The sequence below is a fragment of the Folsomia candida genome, unplaced genomic scaffold (assembly GCF_002217175.1).
Source record: "Folsomia candida strain VU population unplaced genomic scaffold, ASM221717v1 Fcan01_Sc001, whole genome shotgun sequence".
NCBI lineage: Eukaryota > Metazoa > Arthropoda > Collembola > Entomobryomorpha > Isotomidae > Folsomia > Folsomia candida.
The window spans coordinates 9,550,424-9,572,540 of record NW_019091193.1 but is presented as its reverse complement, the minus strand read 5'-3'; the positions used below and the strand labels follow the sequence as shown (position 1 = coordinate 9,572,540).

The 22,117-nt window shown below is 36.7% G+C and overlaps 3 protein-coding genes across 5 annotated transcripts; all 3 read left to right on the top strand.

Moving 5' to 3' along the window:
* Positions 1–146: 146 nt before the first annotated feature.
* LOC110848052 (nuclear factor of activated T-cells 5) lies at positions 147–17,488 on the top strand. 3 transcript variants are annotated; one of them, XM_035847619.1, is made up of 16 exons: positions 147–583; positions 758–894; positions 1,158–1,292; positions 9,277–9,506; positions 10,403–10,548; positions 11,093–11,432; positions 11,549–11,693; positions 11,776–11,837; positions 11,918–11,961; positions 12,062–12,243; positions 12,322–12,512; positions 12,587–12,652; positions 12,729–12,801; positions 15,210–15,299; positions 15,378–15,479; positions 15,570–17,488. In XM_035847619.1, exons 3-16 carry the CDS (start codon positions 1,232–1,234, stop codon positions 16,481–16,483), a joined length of 2,646 nt encoding a protein of 881 aa, XP_035703512.1. In that variant the 5' UTR covers positions 147–583; positions 758–894; positions 1,158–1,231; the 3' UTR covers positions 16,484–17,488. The 3 variants fall into 3 exon arrangements, with proteins under 3 accessions (XP_035703512.1, XP_021950853.1, XP_021950843.1); XM_022095161.2 differs by lacking the exon at positions 758–894; XM_022095151.2 differs by lacking the exons at positions 147–583; positions 758–894; positions 1,158–1,292 and adding an exon at positions 7,420–8,030.
* Positions 17,489–18,608: 1,120 nt separating this feature from the next.
* On the top strand, positions 18,609–20,218 carry LOC110842018 (26S proteasome non-ATPase regulatory subunit 8 homolog A). Its single transcript, XM_022087723.2, has 5 exons — positions 18,609–19,007; positions 19,074–19,273; positions 19,352–19,550; positions 19,654–19,863; positions 19,977–20,218. The coding sequence occupies exons 1-5, from the start codon at positions 18,717–18,719 to the stop codon at positions 20,103–20,105; spliced, it is 1,029 nt and encodes a 342-aa protein (XP_021943415.2). The 5' UTR covers positions 18,609–18,716; the 3' UTR covers positions 20,106–20,218.
* A 300-nt stretch (positions 20,219–20,518) lies between these two features.
* LOC118437076 lies at positions 20,519–22,030 on the top strand. Its single transcript, XM_035855872.1, has 5 exons — positions 20,519–21,022; positions 21,160–21,376; positions 21,453–21,622; positions 21,721–21,814; positions 21,887–22,030. The coding sequence occupies exons 1-5, from the start codon at positions 20,550–20,552 to the stop codon at positions 22,028–22,030; spliced, it is 1,098 nt and encodes a 365-aa protein (XP_035711765.1). The 5' UTR covers positions 20,519–20,549.
* Positions 22,031–22,117: the final 87 nt, after the last annotated feature.

The window sequence follows — 22,117 nt, the reverse complement described above, 5'->3', positions numbered from 1 at the left end:
TATCCATGCATATGTATGAAGTTGAAATAAGCAGCTTAAATATATTAAAATTTAACCATCCAGTAGTCGTCCGTCGTAGTATCATCACCCGTGGACTAGACTTGCAGAAAACAAGTTGCTGTATGTATGCATAGAGCTCTTCTGTGTACTCCTCATCAACTTTAACTTGGGTGTTGTGTTGGTTTAAAAGTTGTTTAAATGAGGCTTCATGGCATATTGTATTAAAACGAACGGATTTTCAATAAGTGATCACGCACTCAACATGTGAACTCTTAATCCTAATCGCCTCACGATTACCATTCGTGCCAGCTATGATCTTACAGCCAGCCAACAACTAATAATATATTTCCCCACCACTGGCAAGCTTGTGTGTGACACGGTGACTAAAGCATTTCGTGGTGGATTTTTTAACAACCATAGTAGAATTTATATACTCTCCCCTTTCAGTATCTGTTCAATTGTACTCGCGTAAAACCAACCTTCTACCTCAGTGTACATGTTAATGTGTGAACATTTCGGAGAAATAAGCAAATTTATCGATCGATCGACAATTATTTCGTACCACGAGGTCAAGGACAATTTGGTAATGACACAATGTGGACTTTAATGTTTCATATGCAATCATAAATATATATTCATTAATTATAATGTCTGAAACGCAATAACAACAAAAATTCAGCAGCACAAGTATTTATTTTCATATTGAAAGTGCTTCACTATGGGAAATTGATTATATGTACTTGTATACATTTTTCAGAGCCAGATATATACCTCCGTTGCTACAATTGTCCGATTAGCACTATTGATAAATGCCAATCTACGCTGGCATATTAAACTAATTCACAATATTCAAAATTGTTTTATGCATCACGGGATCTACTAACTGTAGGACAGGTAAAATGTAGCACCTTAAACCATGTGCACTATATTTCATAGATGGATGTATTTACTTACAATATCCATGTAATGAATACTTAATGTAATATCAATTTGGTACAATTTGCTGTCTACACGCAATTTACATACTTTCATCTTGCACATGCCGTCAACAATGATGACAATGTGTGATCATAATACTTAAATGTGTATATATAGGATGATTTGTAGAGTTGGATAGATTCGTGGAACTATTTGGTGAAAGTTGATTTTCTTTCCAGGAGCATCGGAAATGTGTAAAGTGATCGTCTCGCCGTCTAGCTCGCTCATTCTCCTGATTTAACAAACCGTCATCATGGCACCACCAGCGTATTGCAGACTAGTGACAGAAAATATTTCGCGCAGAGAGACATCCGGTGAGAACTTATTTTGCTTTCCTCGACGACCTTACTTACGCTTGTTTATGGTCATAGATAAAAATAGTATCATCATTTAGACATATGCAAATATCTAGTCCTAACTACACAGACCACACCAATGTACACAAATAATAACGCTTTATATCTCTTAAGCTTATAAATAGAATTGTTTTATGCAAATTGGCAAGCTTTTGAGTAAACACGTAAAAATATTTTTCGACATTTGTATCATACGTACATAAACACATTATGTCGTCACCGATCCTTGTTATCTATGTAATACCAGTTCCATTCCGTATAAGCGACACATGCATTATCTTAAGTGCGCTTATGGACACTTTTAATTGTACATGACTTAAGTCATCATTGTTATGAGTACTTGCGCATAACAAAACTTTATCCTGTAATTTTTTTGGTCCACTATTTATTAAAACATGGAATCCTATTGTGGTTGGAAAGGTGACAAAAATTCTTGTGGAACTACGAAACTCAATTATCCTCCAGAATGACATTATTCTTATCTCGGTGTACACCAATAAAGTCTAAAGTCGAATCTTTTTAAGTTTGCTTTAAACCAAGTTATTGGTGACGGTGATTTTATTTGTTTGAACTCTTTATGTTCTTATACGGCTGCTGTCAATAATGATCCGTCAAGTCATTAACGGAAAAGTTTCAGGTTTGGCTTCTTCCTTGTCTTCTGTCTGTCGTGACCTGTGTTCCGAATACGAAGTATGACGACGAGCAACCAGCCTACAAACAAATGTCAAACAAACATTTGGTTTTTTACAAGTACGATATTATAGTTCGCTTTGAAACAGTGATTACTATATGTACAAATTAGTTCGTAATTTCCAAATGTGCATATAGCACCTCGGAGGAGGCAGATTTATAAAATATGCCACTGGCTTTCTGTGTGGCAGTAATTTTTCCAAATGAAATTGTGACTTAATGATATTTGTAAGAGATCGATATCCTCAAGCATGTACAATTTTTTGTGTTTACATCACGCTCTGCCCCCGTGGTGCGTGTCCCCACAACCATGTCAAATGCGCCTACATTCATTGAATACTAGATGCGTTGCATGGATAACTAAGCAAAATATTTGTTCGTGATTTGATTGGGTGGAGAAATTGTTTACTAGCCTCCTCTCACCAAAGCCAATCCAACCCAAGATTCAATCGCATGTGGAATAATAAACAGCAAAGTCAATAGCTCATTCAAAACTTTGTGTGCATTTTATAATTCCATGTTATTAGCCGATGATCCAAGTTGTGGACATTTTATAAAGTTTGTTAATCTTCCGACTTGCATTAATAAGGGGCTACCGACACTAATAATACATATAGGTATTTGGTTTTACATTGCACATAATGTACATACATATATGTACTTAAGTATGTACATATGTGTGTATGTATGTATGAAGCGTAAAGTACTTGCACGTGGCCATTACAAATAATACTCGATTGATCACTCAATTCTGTCCTACATAATTGTAAGGTCGTAATATTGATTCATAATAACTTAATTTGTAATAAAAACACAAAACAAGGGGAGAAATAAAAAGCACGTAAATGTATTTAAGTATAACGCAGGGCGCAGTAAAAACAAGAAACCTCAATGGCCACGAATTAAACGAAAAAATGCACAATCCCTCATATAAAACAACGACAGATTAAAGCTTGAAATTGCCAGCTCACATGAAAACAAAGTCATAAACAACATCTCGGTCACAACATCAAGTGACGCTTTTGAAGTCGAGTTAAAAAAATTTCTGCATGCCATTTTTTATTTGGTTAAAATCTTTTGAAATGCCGATAAGTTTATTGCATGCAAATTTTGTTAAATGCAATTGTTGACACTGTAAACTGTATTTGAACATTGTTATCCTTTAAAGTTTATCATTAATGTGTAATGTGTCCTTGCATTAATTTTTACACGGTTGTTGTGCAGTAGTAAAATCAGGGTTCAACATTTTTTACTTGCTTATTACTTATCCACAACAAGTTCAATTCAATTCTAATGAATCCCTATGTAAATATATACACACACATTCTTCTCAAAGTGCGAGTACATAAACATGAGACATTGTTTAACAAAACACTCATGGTTCGCAAATTCTAGGAAGTTGAGGGCATTTTCTAACTCGAGCAATTTATCTACTGCGTAGTAAGTGCTTATACTTGAATAATTTCTTTACCGCTGGACCTGGGACCTATTATTGTAATGACTGACTGTACATAAGCAAATTGCCATTTACATACTTACTGCTTATAAACATCTCATTGACAGAACTTATGCACTTCCCCTTCACTCAAACTCACCACAAGTTAACATCACATTTAAATAGAAAAGTTTACTGTGGAAGTTGGAGTTTTAAGTCAAAGTTGTTGAAAAGTGATCGATTTCACTGTTGGATGCATGACTGATGGAGAAGTAATGTGTCATTATTAAATGACTTCTTGAAACCAATATCGATTTTATGGTCGGATTTTGTAAATGTGGTTTTCATATGGAGAATTATGTCTTGTTCGAGTAAGAGATTTTATAACAGCAAACTTTGTAATACGTGGTAATTCGTCCTACAAAATAGCTATTGATTTCATGTACAATAGCTCGCTAAAATTTTGCTGAGATTAATTGGGCAGTAACAAATAACACAAGTTTCTGATTACAGGCGACACTAATTTGACGTCAAATCACATGCATGTCTTATTTTATGGAGATAATGTATGTAGATCGGGTTAGATATAATGGCTTGAAATACGAAGTAACCGAGCAAATCGATACTTTGCATCCATGGTGAAGCTGGTGAAAGTACGTATGCATCATGATCCGAATCTTTAATTATTGTTATGCATGCATGGTTGACTGCAGAAAAATATGTTTGTGATCAACAAGTATACGGACAAGTAGCTCAATTACTCAAAGTAGTTTATCATTCTTGTTTGGAAATTGCTAACAAAGTTTCATTTGGGATCTAAGATGCCATACCAACTGTTTACATGTTACGCTTGACAATATCTAGTTACCTGTTTGTGCAATAAGTTGAAAGAATCGAACTAGAAATCAAGTTGAGAATACGAAAATAATAACAGTTTGTGTAAAAGACGTTGGTCACACGTGAAAAACAACATTTTGGTTGGATTTGAGCAGTCAGAATCATGTGCGTATCCAACTATATGTGGGAAGGAAAATAATCTTGTTTACCAGTTCATGTCAGAGAGCCTTGATGATAAGGAGAGATTCGTCGTAATGACATTCACTATATGGGGCATTATTTTCTTGAAAACAGTACGCTATAAAATGCATACTAGCCTTTTTCCTATTTTTTTACCTGTGCTGCCTCTTTACGATCATCTTATTTGTACACTGGATTGAATGTTGGAATTTCAACGTTTCATTTTACTTATCCTGCTTGGCTGTAAGGACATTGAATCAAATATTCAATTCGATTGACCCTTCAGCTTTGTATGCACCAATCAATCACGGCTGCGAAATTATCAACGACAGATCCACGCAGAAGTCTGTATGGCCTCTTTGATGAACTTTGAGATAATAATGTGACGCATAGATATCAGGTATTCATGCGAGACGAAAGTGTGTACGTTAACGAGTGATAGTCTGGAGTAATGTAAAATTGAGATACAGTAGTTTACGCACACGCACTTTAAACGCATCCTACTACAAAAATCACGACTTGCACTATCTCAATCCCTCTGCACAAGTAACAAAAATTATAACTGAAGGGATATGGGTTATTATTTGGCACAAGCGACAATGACGACTACCGATCGATACGTGTATGTACATACAAAAAGGAGGAGTAGGGCCAAAGCGTCATTTAGGCACCCAGGAAGAACAGATTATGGGATATCTCAATTTTATCTTGGGGTTATTTTCAGTAAAACATACATGGTTTTGGCCGCCCCACCCCGAGTTTTGTCCCGTGTTTACCCCCACTCGTTTCCCATAAGTTTTACTGAATTTAAACCCAGATATTTCCCCAGCATTTTATGACAATATTACCGAGGGGTTGTCCCTCTGCATTTACGGGGATTTCCCATGCTTTTCCCATTCTTTTCCCAGTGCTTTTATTCCAATAAAATGTTTTTTTCCCAGTATCTCGTACTCCACATTTCAATTCACATTTTATTTATTTCCAAAAAAAGTTACAAAATAAGATGTGATTAATTATTAAAGCTTAGATTAATTAACAATAAATTGTAAACTAAGGATACCTGCTTAACATAGGGACACAGAGGAGATATTTTAGACACATTTCGGAAGGGGTTTATCTCTTAGCTTTTTTGTTTTCCTTGGTGTACTTTTTCTTACTTCCTTCAGTATCTGTCGAATTTAGCACGGGGTCGTCAACTGCACTTTGCTCCAATTACCTCAGACGGAATTTGTAATAAACAAAATTTCATGAAATATTATTTTATTGAGTAAATGAGTTAAAATTGGAAATACAAAATGAACATGGAAATATACTTACCACGTGTTTGTGGACAAATATTTTATGTTCTTTCCACTCCAAAAGTGCTGGTTTCCTCTGCTTAAGTTGCTTATCTTTCTACAAGACTCTGTTGGCAACTTGCAAGTTTTTTTATTCAGGTTTATCCAACACGAGGGAAGAAATTGCACACATTTTTCACCAGGAAATTTAACTACAGAAAACAGTTAAGATTCTGGACAGGATTTAATATTTAATGGATTTTGAAGGAGACCAAATATGATACTGACGATGCGAGTAGGGAGACAGAGAGAACTTGCGCTGAAAAGTGTCCACTTCGATTTAAAATCGGGGAAATGAAAGGGTTTCCCAGTAATAACCCAATATAAAAATATAAATGGACGCTGGGACAACCCGGACAAAACCCATCGAATATATTATCAAAGCAGGGTCTACCCAGTAGTATTATTGAGCTTTCCCTTTGCTCTATAAAACCGACTGGTTTTCCCGATGATAATAAGGGTGTAATATATGAAGCATAAAATGTTTGGGAAATCCTATTGATTTATCTTAGTAAAATGTCATCTAAATCCCATCATACGGTTCCCCATAATTATATCGAGATTTTATTTTGTAGTTAACCCACTAAAAAAGATTCCCAGCCTATTTACAGACTTCCCACAGAAAACCCAGAGTTAATACGACTTTGGTTCTTCCTGGGCAGGGTTGTATTTAGCAAATGGACAACATGTTGATTACATTACAACTTCTACGAACGGAAGGAAGTTGAATGCCGTTGACTATACCGTTTGTGCGTGAAGGAGAAAAGGTCGCCCTCTAAGAGGACTCCTCTTGCTACACACAAAATAGCATATTTTGTGACATAAATACAGACATATGGGGCAAAGGTATTGGAGGATACAGCAAAAACATGTAGGCTGAAAGTAAAGAATTCAAGTAAACAACAACTCGTGCTCGTAAGAACTATTTGGTGTTATTGAGTTTCGCATATACTTTGCCCCAAAGTAAAGTAAGCTTTCATCAAGTAAATAATGCAACCATTTGCATTACTTACTACTGGCTGGATATGTACATGGCACAGACTTTTGCAACTGCTCTCCGTGAGTATTAATGTGTTTTTCAACTTGGGCTTCATTAACAGTTCTCTCTCTGCACAGAAAGTTAATCAACAACAGTATTCATTACAGAAATACAGTTCTTCAGCTATTCAAATCCGCACAACTTCTCCTTTTCGAAGCATAGTCTTGGCAATGCATATTATGAATGTATGTAAGGTTGGATTAGATCTCCAGTAAGTACATATGCATCACATCACCATCGTACAAAGAGGACCTTGATACTCCTCATCGCATGATACTTTTAATACCACTCTCAAATAAATGGGATGATGGACAACAACTATCATCACAGTTAACTTTAACCCAAAGAAGAAACCAGAGAGTTATTAAATCCCAAAATTTAACTCTCAGACGCTTAAGAGAGAGGATACACAAGCACTTGTTGCTTGCTGCCAGCTTAGCACTATGTAAAAATAATAATACCAAAGTGGCAGCTATCTCCCAATGCTTAGTCGACATATGAAATGGGCTGGATTGTGAATTGGCCAGAGAGCGAATAGGCCTTATCAACGCCTCTGCACCGCCTGCGATGCTCACTGCTTGCATAGCTCCCGTTTAATCAGCATCTTACTCCTATATCGTACCATCATCGCCATCACCATTTCTCTCCTCGTCTTATCATCATCATCATTCCGTGTCTTCTTACCAGCAGTCACATGAGACGTGCAATTGTCAAGCTGAACTTTATATATTTCTTGTCCGTTGTGCTCATGAGAAAAAAGTAGCAGTCGTCGTTTTAGGCGTTATGAAAATTGAGTAGCACGTTATAAGGCAAAATATACATATACTCGTCTCTCAACAAAGGAGGTGACCAAGTGATCCAGTATACTGACTGATCTTACCTGTGTACCTAACCTACCTTTTGCGGTACCTCTGACTGAAAAATCATCAATAGACACTGCATTCCCATATTTACTACACCGTGTACTACCGTGAACCGATCGACCTTTCTGTTAAGAAAAGTGACCACAAAGACAACAACGCCAAGTAGAATGAAACTTCGCAGGCCCATTACAAATTTTAAATCGGCGGCCCAACAGAAAACAAAACCTGCATTTTGGAATTTTGATTCCTCCTCCAATTTCGGATCGGAGGATGCAAGATTTTTGGAACTGAAAGCTTACTATTCTCGTCCTTCAGGTAAAATGACGCGATCTTTGCATTATTCCCAGTGCTTTTTTACATAGAAACTCAACGCTCCTGGGCACAGTTTTCTTGCAATGATATGCATACTATAAAGATTAGAACTACTTAAATGAATGGTGTATTGGCTTGGTTAATAACGAATGACCAAGCTTGACGGATTTATTCTGAGGCTCAATTAGTCCATCGCACCCATATGCATGCACGGCTGACACCACTTTGCGCTACTACTCTGATTGGACTTCGTACTCTGGTTCTCTCGATTCTGTATCTGCTGGATGTGCATGTAATACAATAATAACTTCCCTGATACGTATTCGATGCTCCATTTAAACGGCTATAACAATACGTTAATCAAAACACCCGAACACACATTTAATTAAGTTCCCTTTCTGCACAATCAAATTATTTTGGCTATTGATACATACGGAATCGTAATCGGTGGCGTTTTCATTATGGTTTCCTCGGCGTAATTACACTATTTTGGCGAAATAGATTTTCTCCAGAATAGTCCAATGATATTCTCAGGAGACGGGTTGGAAATTGGCAATTGCAACAATGTCTCCAATAAGTTAGAGTAATTACCCAAAGTCCACAGTTTTCCTGGGGGTTTGCTGGAGGACAAAACATAAGTCTGACCTGGCCTCCTTTCGACAGAAATACATAATCCATCCACCAGAATACTTCCGGGTATTTGATAATTCATGTGCATACAGTCCACTTTAATGCGTTATTTTTCAATCTTCATTGGCTGCACATTATGAAATGGGTCACTACGCGTACGGTGCCCAGTGTCCTATAGCCCATGCAATACTAATCGCAATATGTGCTATGCTTATGTGAGTTTTGGGAGCTTGGCGTAATTGTTTGGTCAGTTTTAGAGTAATTTACGTTCGAAAATTGCATATCATTTATTTGGTACATTACAAGTACTTACTTCTTTTAGCAAACTGGAAATTACCGGATATTTCTGGATTATGCCAGTTTATGGCATTATTAGTTCTCGCGTCATACCTACATGCAAAGATAATTTATTTATCGTACTAGTTATATGCAGTTTTAACTGTTTACAAACCACGAGCAAAACATGTATCACTTCAAAACAAATGTTTAAAAAATTCTTTGTTGAATATTGTAAGTTTTCAAAGTACCCATTTCTAGTATCAGAAAAAAATCGTGTTGCGAGTAAACAAATATCACACTTTTCTATAATAATTTTTTACAAAATTATTTATTTTTTTAGGGAAAGGCCGATTTGGTAAGAGACCATTGTCATTCGCAGTTGACCAGAACGGCTACTCCAACGACAGTACTTCAAATTCAAGCGATTCGGGGATTGATTTCAATTCGTACGAATCTCAATTAAGTTGGTGCAGCGAAGACGCTCATCTCGGGAGATCGTCATCCATCTCAAATCTATCGTCTGCCAGCAACAGCCTTCCTCCCCAGTTTGTGAACCCTTACGCCAAAAAGGTAAGTTATTCTATAGACTCGGAAATTTATAATTTTTATTAGCCTTACCAAAGTATATATCAATTCATTTACTGCCAACTCGTATGCATATATGATGAGTCATTACGAACAACCAATGTCCATGACTAAGTTAGATAATCATGGGTTGATGAGTATACTGGATTTATGCAGATTTTAGCATTTTTGTGGTTCAAAATGTGCATTCATTTATAGCTTATGTAATAAAGCTTGGGATTATAGGTAGCTTGGGGACAAACTGGAAATCCAGATTGCCAGCTGCACAATTTAAGTTTGTTATCAAAAACCTGTTTCTTGATATCTGTGACATGAAAATGTTCTCTAAACGTGTATTTCAGTATGGTCAGAAAGGCATTGTCCGGTTTATGAAAGACACAAATATTATGTACAGATTTAAATGATAATTGAAATTCAGTGTGTCCAAATTCATTGGAATTTGTCTTACTGCATGCATTGCAAGTTGCTCTGTACCGTTGCTACCATACTTTTGCATTTAATTTTTCATATGCCTTTTTGCAATCCAAGGTCGAATCAAGGTAAAATAATCAATATTGGTGCTAAAAAACTAAGAGTAACTGTGAATTGCACTGCCTTTCGCATCGTGTGTACGGATAAAGCTCCTTATTTTAAAACCTGTACACACCCCGAAAATGTTTACTAAACAGAGCCATGTTAATAATTATGGCAAATTATTCACGTGCTATAAAGTTTGAAGATCAAAGCACCTCAAAGTGTTTCTCTAAATTCTCAATTCTATTGGATTTTACATTACCTTAAATTATATGTAAATTGCAATTGCGTCTTTGTGTATAGTTTTATGAGCTAAGAGATTGACGCAGGTAGCCAATTTTATTTGATTACTCTCATTGTCTCTGTAGGAATTGGTATTGAAGACGGAAACCAAATTGGAACCAATAAACAACTTGGGCAACGAGGGATCCATCGTAAATCTACTCGACATCAGTAACACTGCTCGTTTGCTGATGCCAGAGAAAGCTCAGATCGTGCCGCAAAGCATGAGAATGTAAGTTAATATATGGCATGCACAAAAATTTGTTGAATTACTTATACAAATATTCGCTACTGCGAGTGGTGGTGATTAGCAGTCCAAATTACAAGTTCATCGAACGACATCGGCACTACTACGCAGTATGTCGTATCATGTCAAATTGTAACCCAGAATAACAAATCAATCTCAGCATTATATGGAAAACAGGACTATGTAAAAGTAGGCTCGAAGTAGGCATAAGTCTATTATCTTCGTGCTGTTGGAAAATGAGGGATGTTTTTTTTCTTATCAGCAACTTCTCCTTATTGTCATTATTGAAATTCATGAGGAAGGTGAATAAAATGCTGGCATGGCCCTAATTATCTTGGAATTTCCATTTCACTTCCTCCTGTCTGAAAGTATTTATGTAGTAAACATGTAGACAGATCGTAAATCTGGATTAAGCATGTGCCGCCGACTAGCCTTAATACAAAGTCTAACATGTGTCTAAGACAGGCACACCTTATGAAGTTGGGAAATTAGTCTCAATTTTGTTTTTGTTGACAAACTTTCTCAACAGGTCTCCAGATTCTTCTGACCAAGTTGTCAACATGGTGACGCAAAGTCCACTCCTGGGCCTGGGGTCCCACTCGCCCAACAGCAACTCGCCCACCTCTTCCACACTTTCTCCACCCATAAAGCGACCGCGATTCAGCTACCTTCCACAACCCAACTGTGGGAAGGGAACTGGACTAAAACTCCGAAATCAGAATCAAGCCAATCGTGGAAGCATTGGGAAACGTCTCCCACCAGGAACGACTCCCACGCTGTCCTCCGCCCTGTCCTCTGTTTCCAGAGATGGTCGAGTCCAACTACAAATCGTTTCCCAACCCGAAGAACAGCATCGCGCTCGATACCAAGTGAGTTCATTTGAATTAACACCAGGTGCTCGGTACCAGGTTGACTGAAATAAGTTGACATTATTTGCGAAGTTTAATTTGTATGCAAGAAGTAAGATGTAATATGACCTTAACAGACTGAAGGTTCCCGTGGTGCAATCAAGGATCGTAAAGGAAATGGGTTTCCTACTGTTAAACTTGTGGGATACGATAAACCTGCAACACTTCAAATATTCATTGGCACAGATCAAGGGAAGCTCAGTCCTCACATGTTTTATCAAGGTAAATATATATTCCAGTGAAATTTACGACTATAAAATTGTAAATGCAGCAAATGTAAAATGTTGTGATTGTTTATTTAAAGCTTGCAAAGTTACGGGGAAAAGTTCTACACCATGCATAGAAAAGAAAGTTGAAGGCACCATCGTAAGTATTTCATCCAATTTGCTGCATGCAAATATTTGCAGAATAAATATGACCTAATCTAGCCTTTTACTCAATTACAGGTCATTGAAATTGAGTTTGAACCATCGAAAGATATGGTGATAAGGTAATACATCGAATTCATACTGTTTGTTCGTGGTGGCAGACGCTGCCACGATAATTGTGTATGATACATGTGTAACATTTTTATTGCGATACTTGTGCAGTTGTGACTGCGTAGGAATTTTAAAAGAACGCAATGTGGACGTTGAACAACGGTTTCCTTTTCATCATGCAGCACAAAGCAGAAAGAAATCAACAAAATGCAGAATGGTTTACAGGACCACGATCATCAATGCACAGGGAATGGAGGAAACGTTACAGTTGTCCTCGAGTCCCATTCTTTGTAGTAAGCAAAAAAAATATTTTGATTATTACGGAAAATATACATACGTTTACCTATTCTTGATGTTTCTTGGCAAAACAGCCCAACCACCTGGACATCCTGAGATCTGTAAGCAGTCGACACAAGAGAGTGCAGCCAAAGGAGGCAACGAGCTGTTTGTTATCGGAAAGAACTTTCTGAAGGATACCAGGATTTACTTTCAAGAGGAAGATTCAGACGAACGGATTCTGTGGGAGGTCATGTCGGAACCGTTGAAAGATTATTTGCAACAGGTACTCACACACCTTGTGGAAAACTACATAATTTGTGATACAATGCTATTTATATGTGTGCTTGTTAATTTCAGAACCATTTGATTTGCGTAATTCCTCCATACAAGAATCAACACATTACGAGCCCATTGGAATGCAAAGTACGTATTCAAATCTGAAAATAGTTGATCCAAATATAAATGTTGCACTAAATGAATAAAAACCGTAAATTCTCAGGTGACGATAGTCTCTGGGGGCAAGCAAAGCGAACCACACCGCTTCACGTACTTACCAAATATGCCGGCGACTGGTAAGATAGAACAATGCCACTGTTTTATCATGGCTTTGTAGTTAATGCTTAAGAGGTTGACCATGCATATGACTCAATCTCTTTATTTTATTCCCGTTTATAAGAAAGTATCAAAATCAAATATTGCAATTCCAAATTTTCTGTACTTTCCTTTAGTTGCCACGAAAAAAATTAATTTACTGAAACTGAGATTTGAAACTTGCTTCTGTCTTTTTACGTTATTTTCTTAAATTTTGAGTCTTTTCATTATATTTTTAAACTGTTTTTGAAAATGCAGTTGTACAGCAGTTTTACTTACTAGTCATGGTCAGCATCTAACATGTATGATTTGAGTTGTATGAATGGTATTTTCTGCCAGTGTCAAGTTTGCGAATGATATTTAATTAAAATTAGATATTAATAAGTATTTATTCCGGCACTGCCGTGATGATTTCCTGGAGTTTTCAACTTGTACATACATAACATCTCAAATAGTCGAAAAGCGCTGTCCACACATGACAGCAAAAGGAACTTATACTAATTAATGATAAGATAAAATCGACACAAATCAGAATTTGATGCAATTTTTACTTATGGATGTTGATAGGTGACACTGGCAGAATGATAAATGAGACATAATGTATGGGTCGAATAAATGAGAATGGAATGAATGTTGATTGCTTTTTGGCTATATGAAGGGCGATTGAAATGCAATTTTTGGTTCAAGACCAGTGTTTTTTCTCAAATTTTTGTAGTTTCTCAATATCATTACTATTTTTAAAATATCAATTTTTAGTAAATTATCTTTGACTTTGAAAAAGATGTTTCACATATAAAATTAAATTTTTAGTATTTGCAATTTTTAATTTAAACAGTTTAAAAATTTTGTCGTTGTTATCTTGCTGTTTTATGTAATTCATGTAATTTCACTTGTACTTGTCAATTATCTTAAAAAAACTTATGTGAACACTGGTCTTGACCTACCTTTCTGTTCCCCAGTGCATATATATTACTGATGTTCATTATATATACATAAATTTCTGTAAAACGCTAAATTTCTCTCACGAGAAAAGCTAAAAGTAGTTATTTTTATTTATTTTACTTATCCATAAATTGTGATAATATGCAAAGCTGGGGAACTAAAAGGTTCTAAAGGTGAGTAAATTGTCAGACTGATCCTGAGCTGACTTTGTTGCATTTTTTTGCCCTTAGCAAAAATTTCAATCTGATCAGGATAGTTCATCTCCGCATCGTACAGCCAGGCACTTGTTTGGCGTGACCTCGTGACCTCTGACCCTGGCCCTTGTGCCGCAGGTTTTGCATTTCAAAAAACAATACTTTTTTCAAACACATCCAGAACAAGCACTTAATGCACGCACTACACACTTAATAATTCCTAACTAAAAAACTTTAAATCCAATTAAATCAATTTTCTCACTTACTTCTCACTCTTCTTCATTCTCTTCAATAAATAACACAAACACATATTTCAAATGTTCTTTAAAACCACATTCACATTTTTTTGTCACTCAGAACAAATCCTCACAAAATCATACAAAATTATCGTTTTGTTCTCAACTTTATTTTCAATCCATGCACAACATAATATAATACATGACTGGGTGGGTGGACGTTTTGACGAAACGAAAAATTCGTACCACGTGTGTATCTTCGTAGGATCGTCGGAAGAAGCAACAGGTAGATTAGAGCCAGGGAAACCCGTAGTATTGTGATAATAATTCGCAATGTCATCGGTAGACTTTGAAATCAAAGTATAAATACAAGTATTGGAAGGTTAGGATAGCTGTAGTGATAGGTAAACTTGGGGTGTGACGAAATCAGTGTTCGTCATCCTCAACGTACGCGAAGGAAGGGACGCCATTTTTATGTCATCCATTCGATGATGGCATTTAGAACGCTTGTTTATTGGGGAACATCTTGGAATTAGGATGAAGATAGAAGTTGTATAGCTGGACGTTTATTACACCATAGAAAACACAAACTACACAATGTACACAACGAAAAGATTTCTCTCTTTTCTTACAGGATTCCGCCGATTAGCTCACTTCTACTAATTTTAAGCTGGTTATGCAAGCATTGGGGAAATATTGAACTGCCAGATTAAATCCCAAGGGTCGTCGTGTTTCATTTCACGATGTACTAAAGTAGTGGGGATGGGGTATAATTTTCCATACAACACAGTATTGCCGAATACTTTGTTTCAATTTTTTTTGAATATGCTATGAACCGTTAAATCGTACGGGTGGATCTGTATACCGACGACCCCATTTTTGGAGTATAATTACTGGAAGTTCAAAATGCTTGCACAATCGTTCACAGGGGAGTTCATCTCAGAGCTAATAAAACGACCTTACGTCGTTATAGAAGTGAACAAGATTGGAGGGGCTAATCTTTATTCTTATCTATAGCACGCTACGGAAACTTGACCTCTTCTGCAGTTCCTTCGAATCAATCAAACTCTGTCTTAGGGCAGGATCCTATGGGTCAGCCTATTTCACGTAAGTCTACAAAATAAGTAGTAATAGTGAGACCATATAAATATGCTCACATACTTATATATTTCTTTGCTAATGCAGATAACCAGATGCCGATGTCGATAAACATTCAGAACGTTGGGTCATTGGGAACCACCACAAATGAGGATTGCAGCAGTTTGAGTCATCCTTTAAGTCAAGTTGGTAAGAGGCACTGAATTGTTGTAGCAATTTAATCGTCTTAACAAGGAGCATCTACATATATGAGATTATCATTTTATTGCTCTCTCGCAGACGTCTCACAGGCATCATTACCAATTCCAACATCGCCAACGAGAACAACCGTACCGACTTCCTCATTTCGAGAAAGCATCCATTCCGCGCAAGCTGCCCAAGAGCGACAAGTTGTCAACGAGTTGCAATGCATTTTAGATCAAAGTGTGAGCCAACACAGAACGGAGCAAAATTCCGTGTCTGAGATGCACAATTTAATATCCATCAAATCCGAAATTATGCAACAGGATTTCAGTTCGATTAATCAGCAGCAGCAACACGCCATGTCCATGTCTGCGACGGTTCCTTTAGATCTGCAATTCCCATCTGCTGTTACTGTAGAATCCAGCACCAGTACCAACAGCAATATGGTTCAATCGCAAATGAGTTTCAGTGGCCAACAACAAGGTGTCAATACTGCATCTCAATTTTCTCCGACAACAACTTCGTTGAGCTGTATAACACCAACAACAGCCATCCCGATGCTAACGCGTCAAGGCAGTGTCGAATTGGTGAATGTGGAGCACCAAATTCTTTCTGAATTGTTGCCCGGTCAAGTAACAATGACCTCAGTCCCTCAGACCAACTCAAACAGCGCAATCACAGTGACTTGCCAAAGTCTAGGGAGTTCGATGTCGGTGGCCTCAAATGACATGTGTCAGGTGAGTGACATTATCAAAATGGAGACTCAAAGCTCTCCAATTGGCCCACAATTGAACGTCATTCCATTGAATACGGTCGCGAGCGTTGCTTCCAGTCAGCCACCATCGGCTGTGCCTACAGGATTGGCACCACAAACCGGATATATGGTTGGAGGAGGTAATGGAGACTTTCAAGTACATTCTGGCTCCATTGCCAACGCGTTGACGCAGATGAGTGAAAATGAGTTGATAAACTACATCAATCCTAGTTGCTTTGAACAGCCAATGCTGTAAATTTGTAAACCATACCACCTTTACTACTTCAATACTTGCTTATAAATATTTTGCAGATTTTTCAATAGTTAAAAATATAAATTTATTATAAATTGTACAGAACCTTGTACAGTGTAATTGACAAGAACACTTTTTTTTGCTGGCACGCATTTTTGTAGTTTCACTATTGTTCTGTTGAGGTGATATTTGTACCTAAAATTGTGAATAATCCTTTGTAATTTAACGATGTAAATATTGAATTACGCATATTACTCTCGAACCTTGTACAAATTTATATGTAACATATGAGACTGTGTTCAGTTAGCCAATCTCTGTTTTTGCAACAGTTGCAGCTTGAGTTTTAGTCTGTTTATTATTAAACACAGTCAAATATAGTAGAAATAGGTAGCATAGTATATAAATTTGGAGTTTGTCTCTAATTTTCATGCACATATTTTGCATATGTAGGTAACTTATGTGAGTTGTAAGTAATTCTATCGTGGGTAATCTAATCACTGCTCGAAGTTTTTTGTTTTGCAGCATTTAGCATAAGAAATGTGTGTTGATATAGAACAAATTAGATATTTCATAGTTTGTAGAACATGCCTGTAGTTTAGGCTATAAAGTTTTTACTGATAAATCTTTTCAATAAAGTCAGAAATATTTAGTTATCTAGTATCTGTATTTTTATAGAGAAAGTGTAATTAATGATCGGGTAAGATCTTATCCAGAGGGGTTGTCTACTCACTTAATGCAATTTTGAGTGTATTTTTGTATATGCTAAGCTATTTTACTTCAAGTTCAGATATCTTAATTACTTTTACATTATCCTGCGAGAAATTTATGTGGTGCTTGCTAAAATTGTTGTGTTTATGAATGGTGCTTGTGTAAGACGTCAAAAAACGATGTGGTTAATGATATTTCATTAAAGATTTTAAATGCAGAAAGTATAATTCAAAATATGTTATTTATGTGTTTTTTAATAAAATTAATGAAAACGTGTCAATAAAAATATAGTAAGAAATCCTTCCTGGTTGTTTAGCATAATGGAGTCGAGAATTTTACATTCATATTGCATACATACGCATACAGATAAGGAATTCAAGGGATAAGAGATTCATGCAATATTATTTGACACTTTATCATTCTATACATATATCATTCTATATCATTCTATGGGGCACCACCCCATAGAAACGATGTCAGTTAACCTTTTAAAAACGGATTCCACCAATAAGGTGGAGGGCGATTTCGATCTCTTGGCGACGGACTACACCAATAAGGTGTAGGCCAAATTTTTCGCCTTAGCGACGGACTACACCACTAAGGTGTAGGCCAACTTTTTCTCGTTGGCGACGGATTCCACCAATAAGGTGTATGGTTACAGAATTCCGTTGAGACCGGGCTACATCAATAAGGTGTAGGAAAAAATAAAAATAAAATGACCGAGAAAATTTTCTCAGTTCCATTCTTTCCTCCTTATTTGTCGTTGGTTTTTCTTCAAGCCTGAACTAATTTTTTTAGAGTTTAGAGTTGTAGTTGTAGTGGGGGGAGGAACTCGGAGGAAGTGCATCAGAGGTCACGCCGCGCCCCCGAAAAATTATCCAACATTGGCGCCGCTAATAAATTGGTCGGCGTTGACCTCTGACCTGTATCATGTTGTAAATATGATACAGTTCATATTTTTTTAAAATTATCACAACGTTCTCTTTAGCTAATATATTCGCAATAGTGTCACCACCGATCGGAACAAGTCACAGAACACTGAAGGACAAAATTATAGCTAATAACTTGTTTAAAATATAAAATGCATCCCAAAATCAGTGTCATCAAATTGATGACATGAATGATGACGATTTATTCGTTTAGTTTATTTTTGTAGTACTATCAAAATCAAATCCGATCTTTTTATCAAAATTAATATCGTGTGTTCATTTGGTTCAGTTGCAATTTCATGTTAAAAATGTATTATGTTATAATTTTTGTTGTCGAATCAGTTCCAGGTCTCTAATAAATCATAACTGCATCAGTAGAATATTCAAAATCGGTTTGCATTAATTCAGTCCCCAACTGATTTTATCACCGCCCCACAAGTCGGTCTCAATGGTATTCTGCCCCCCAGTAAATCCGCCCCCAAATGCAATAGAAACCATTTTTAATTCCGTTTTTAAATGGTATCCAGGTCAAAATTAATTAGTTTTTATAAGGTTAATCGTGAGATTCATGCTGACATAATTTGACGAAATTTGGTGCCATGGTAACTCGACGTGCCTTGAATCAAATATTTTCGATATCAAAGCTTCCACGATTGCGTGGTTATTATTTACTGCCTTTTTCAGAATCGCTGTCTGAGAAAATACTACATGTTCTAATCAGTTTTCGACTTTTAAGGAGTACATTTTTGGAAAAGATGGGCGATAAAAGTGAGTCGCATGAAGATGTGGTTAAATCTGTCTACGAAATTCGGAAAAAACTGGCCAAAGAATGGAACATCGGACTAGCCAGAAACTACGACAAGGTGGATGAATTGCTAAACCAGGCCAAGGTATTTGGAACGCAAAACATTGATAGTTTATTAATTTCATTTCTAATTTAATATCTGGGTGATCAGATACTGTTGGCTAAAATGCAGTCTTACGTGCCCTTGGCGTTGGCTGAGGGAGAAGCTAGAAATGAGCTTACCCTTGCTTGTGATATTCTCGAGCTGGGTGCCCGAGTGAGCGTTGCAAAAATGGCTGTGGAAAAAAGTGACAATTCTGAGGAATTTGACCGCTACATCGCCCAATTGAAACATTATTATTTTGATCTGAAGTACATAAGTTACACTGAAAACTACAAAGCACTAACTTTAAATTAACGAGGAGGAGGGATAATCATGTTTTTTTTCAGCATAGGCAATGAGTCCGCCTATATGTATGAAATGCTTGGAATGAATCTCTTGAAACTCTTGTCGCAAAATCGCATCATGGATTTTCACATCGAGTTGGAGCTATTCGTACACTCAAATACGGAGAAAGCCTTAAATGATCCCTACATCAAAAAAGCTGTAGAAATTGAACAATATTTAACCGAAGGCCGATACAACAAGGTGAATTCACGGTTTATCAATTTATTTATGTATTTAGTTGTCCCATATGCATTTCGATAACTCTTCCATTTGTAGCATTTTACTTATTACTTTGTTTGGCCAGATTTCAGCCTTGCTCACTACTAAGGAAGACGATCTAAAAGTGACCGGTTTAAAGTCCACAAGTTTTCGATATTTCATTGAGCGTGTCGTGGAGAATTCCAGAACTATAATTGCTGATGTGATGGAAAAGGCCTACGCTCGGCTGGACAAGAAGTCTGCCTCGAAATCTCTTTACATAAGCGAAGTAGATATGAACAAATTTGCTAAAGAGGTGCACAAAATATTTACATAAATAGTGAAATATTATTAAATTTTGTCTCTACAAATTGCATATGTATGTCCGAGGATAATTGGCAATCTCTAAAAAATCTCGCTTGTCCTTAGCGAAACTGGACAATTGCTGACGACTACGTGTATTTCCCCAAGAAAAATGAGGAGACCGAGATCCTTCCGTCATATCAACTCGTTCAAGACGGCTTACAGTACGCCAGGGATTTAGATACTATCATTTGAAAAGTTTCCACACTACTCGAACCAATTTCACTTGTTATATTCTTGTAATATGAATACTACCAACCAGAAGTATGTATATACGAGATAAAATTCGAAAATACTTTTAAATGAATCTCCTTAATATATAATAAATAATCTTTATTGACAAGTCAGGATTGTATAACTTCAATGTTATGATTGGAGTGGTGACAGTGATTATTTATACGCTTTTTATAGTTCATGTCATGCTCACAATCCGATTTTTTGGTTGATAAAAGATTTAATTGTAGTGGTGGTATTTTTATTAGCCATTGCTTCATTTACATATAATATTAAAGAGGTATATTTCTTTCCATAACTACTATAACTGTACACCGCCTTGGCTATACATATTATGTTTCACCATCACTATCACCAATACCAAACCCAGTCTGATTCAAAATTTTATGTATATGGACAAACAAAATGTCCACAGTTAAAGGCCGGAACTTTTCAGTTACAACGAACTACAATGATTACTTTGGCGTCGCACAATTTGAGAAACTGTCACAACGTGTGTATGACCGGCGTCATAAAAGTCTTAGGAATGTCGATAAATTATCCTCGGTTGAAGATGTATATGAATCAATGGTGAAGGAATTGAAGCTGACTTCCAATAAGGCTCTTCCACACATTAATAAGCTGGTGAAGAAGGCGTCTGGGATAATGAAGCTGTCACAAGTCCAAAACCCTCCTCGCCCAGCCACAACTCCTGACTTTGAGAACTTTAATTATGACGACCTTTTCTTGGATCTGGACAATCGTAATTATAGGACTGGAGAATTTAGCTCTCATCTGGAGAAACATCAAAGCGAAATAATATCCAAACTTGCACAGAATGGGGGCAAGTTTTCAGAAATATGGGACGAATTTGAAGAAGCAACATATTCAAGAAATAGGTTTGTTGCATGTATTTTATCAATGGCAACTGCACCAAGCAAGAGTAATTCTCGAATTAGTCCAATTTTAGTTTTAGCATTATTAGTCAAGGACTACTGGGTCCGTAAATCTTTTAAATGCCAATCCAATTTTGTAGTAGCAGACCAACGATAACAAATTACGAACCTCTTGAATCCCGATCTTCTCTGGCAAGCAAATCCACGGACGCCACCACTACGAATTCGAGTCGAGTTGCATCTAAACGACCGTCCTGGAAATATTTCGCAAATCATAACGTGCTTTCGTCCACGTCCATTACTACTTCTTCAACTAGCACAAACAGGTCAAGGTTTTTGCCATCGACTAAAACCTCAGTAAGTAATTTTAAGCACTGTCAAAAGGGAAATGATTTGGGGCAAGTAGTTCTATGTATAAATATTCTTAACACAGGCCAAACAAATGCCCCACAACAGGAGACCCCTTACTGCACAAGAGCCAAGGAGCAAATCCGATTACATGAAACAAGTATTCGTTGTCAAAGGTCAAATCGTGACATTTAACTTTAAGGCGAATGAATTTTACAATTTTAAAAATTGGTTTGGGGACGACACAGTGTTGAAGTATGTATATCCATGAAATCTTTCTGCGTTATATTAACGGGCACAGAAAATAATAATGCCTTCCATTAATATATTTAGCTCATGATTAATGTTTTCAGGAAATGCAATGGTGAATTTAGAAGGGAATTGGATTTGAGTGGCTTCAAGAGTTGTGAAATTCGCATAAAATTACATGAAGGCTACAAACTGGTGGTAATCTGCAGCATGCTCAATTGTTCATTTATTAATGGTATAAATACCGTATACATGCATTTATTTATGCAGGTAGAGGGATATCGACCACTTCGGAATGGAGTGCCACCGTTGCGACACAAATCTACTGTCCTCCTTCCTGCAGGTGTTCCTGTGGATAAGCTATATATATGTCGCACTCCCAACGGAAGATTGATAATAATCCAGGCAGGCTGATTGTCTAGGCCAGTGGATTATGTTTAACAAAAACCACGGTTTAATTGAACATATCGTGCTATATATACATGCATATAACAACAAATT

Coding starts and splice junctions, on each gene's coding strand:
- LOC118437076 (XM_035855872.1), top strand. CDS start 20,550: ATGTCCACAGTTAAAGGCCGGAACTTTTCAGTTACAACGAACTACAAT. Junction 21,623..21,720: donor GGGGACGACACAGTGTTGAA/GTATGTATATCC, acceptor TAATGTTTTCAG/GAAATGCAATGGTGAATTTA. Junction 21,815..21,886: donor ATGAAGGCTACAAACTGGTG/GTAATCTGCAGC, acceptor TTATTTATGCAG/GTAGAGGGATATCGACCACT.
- LOC110848052 (XM_022095151.2), top strand. CDS start 7,883: ATGAAACTTCGCAGGCCCATTACAAATTTTAAATCGGCGGCCCAACAG. Junction 11,838..11,917: donor AGAAAGTTGAAGGCACCATC/GTAAGTATTTCA, acceptor ACTCAATTACAG/GTCATTGAAATTGAGTTTGA. Junction 15,300..15,377: donor TATGGGTCAGCCTATTTCAC/GTAAGTCTACAA, acceptor TTGCTAATGCAG/ATAACCAGATGCCGATGTCG.
- LOC110842018 (XM_022087723.2), top strand. CDS start 18,717: ATGGTAACTCGACGTGCCTTGAATCAAATATTTTCGATATCAAAGCTT. Junction 19,008..19,073: donor AATTGCTAAACCAGGCCAAG/GTATTTGGAACG, acceptor CTGGGTGATCAG/ATACTGTTGGCTAAAATGCA. Junction 19,864..19,976: donor TGAACAAATTTGCTAAAGAG/GTGCACAAAATA, acceptor GCTTGTCCTTAG/CGAAACTGGACAATTGCTGA.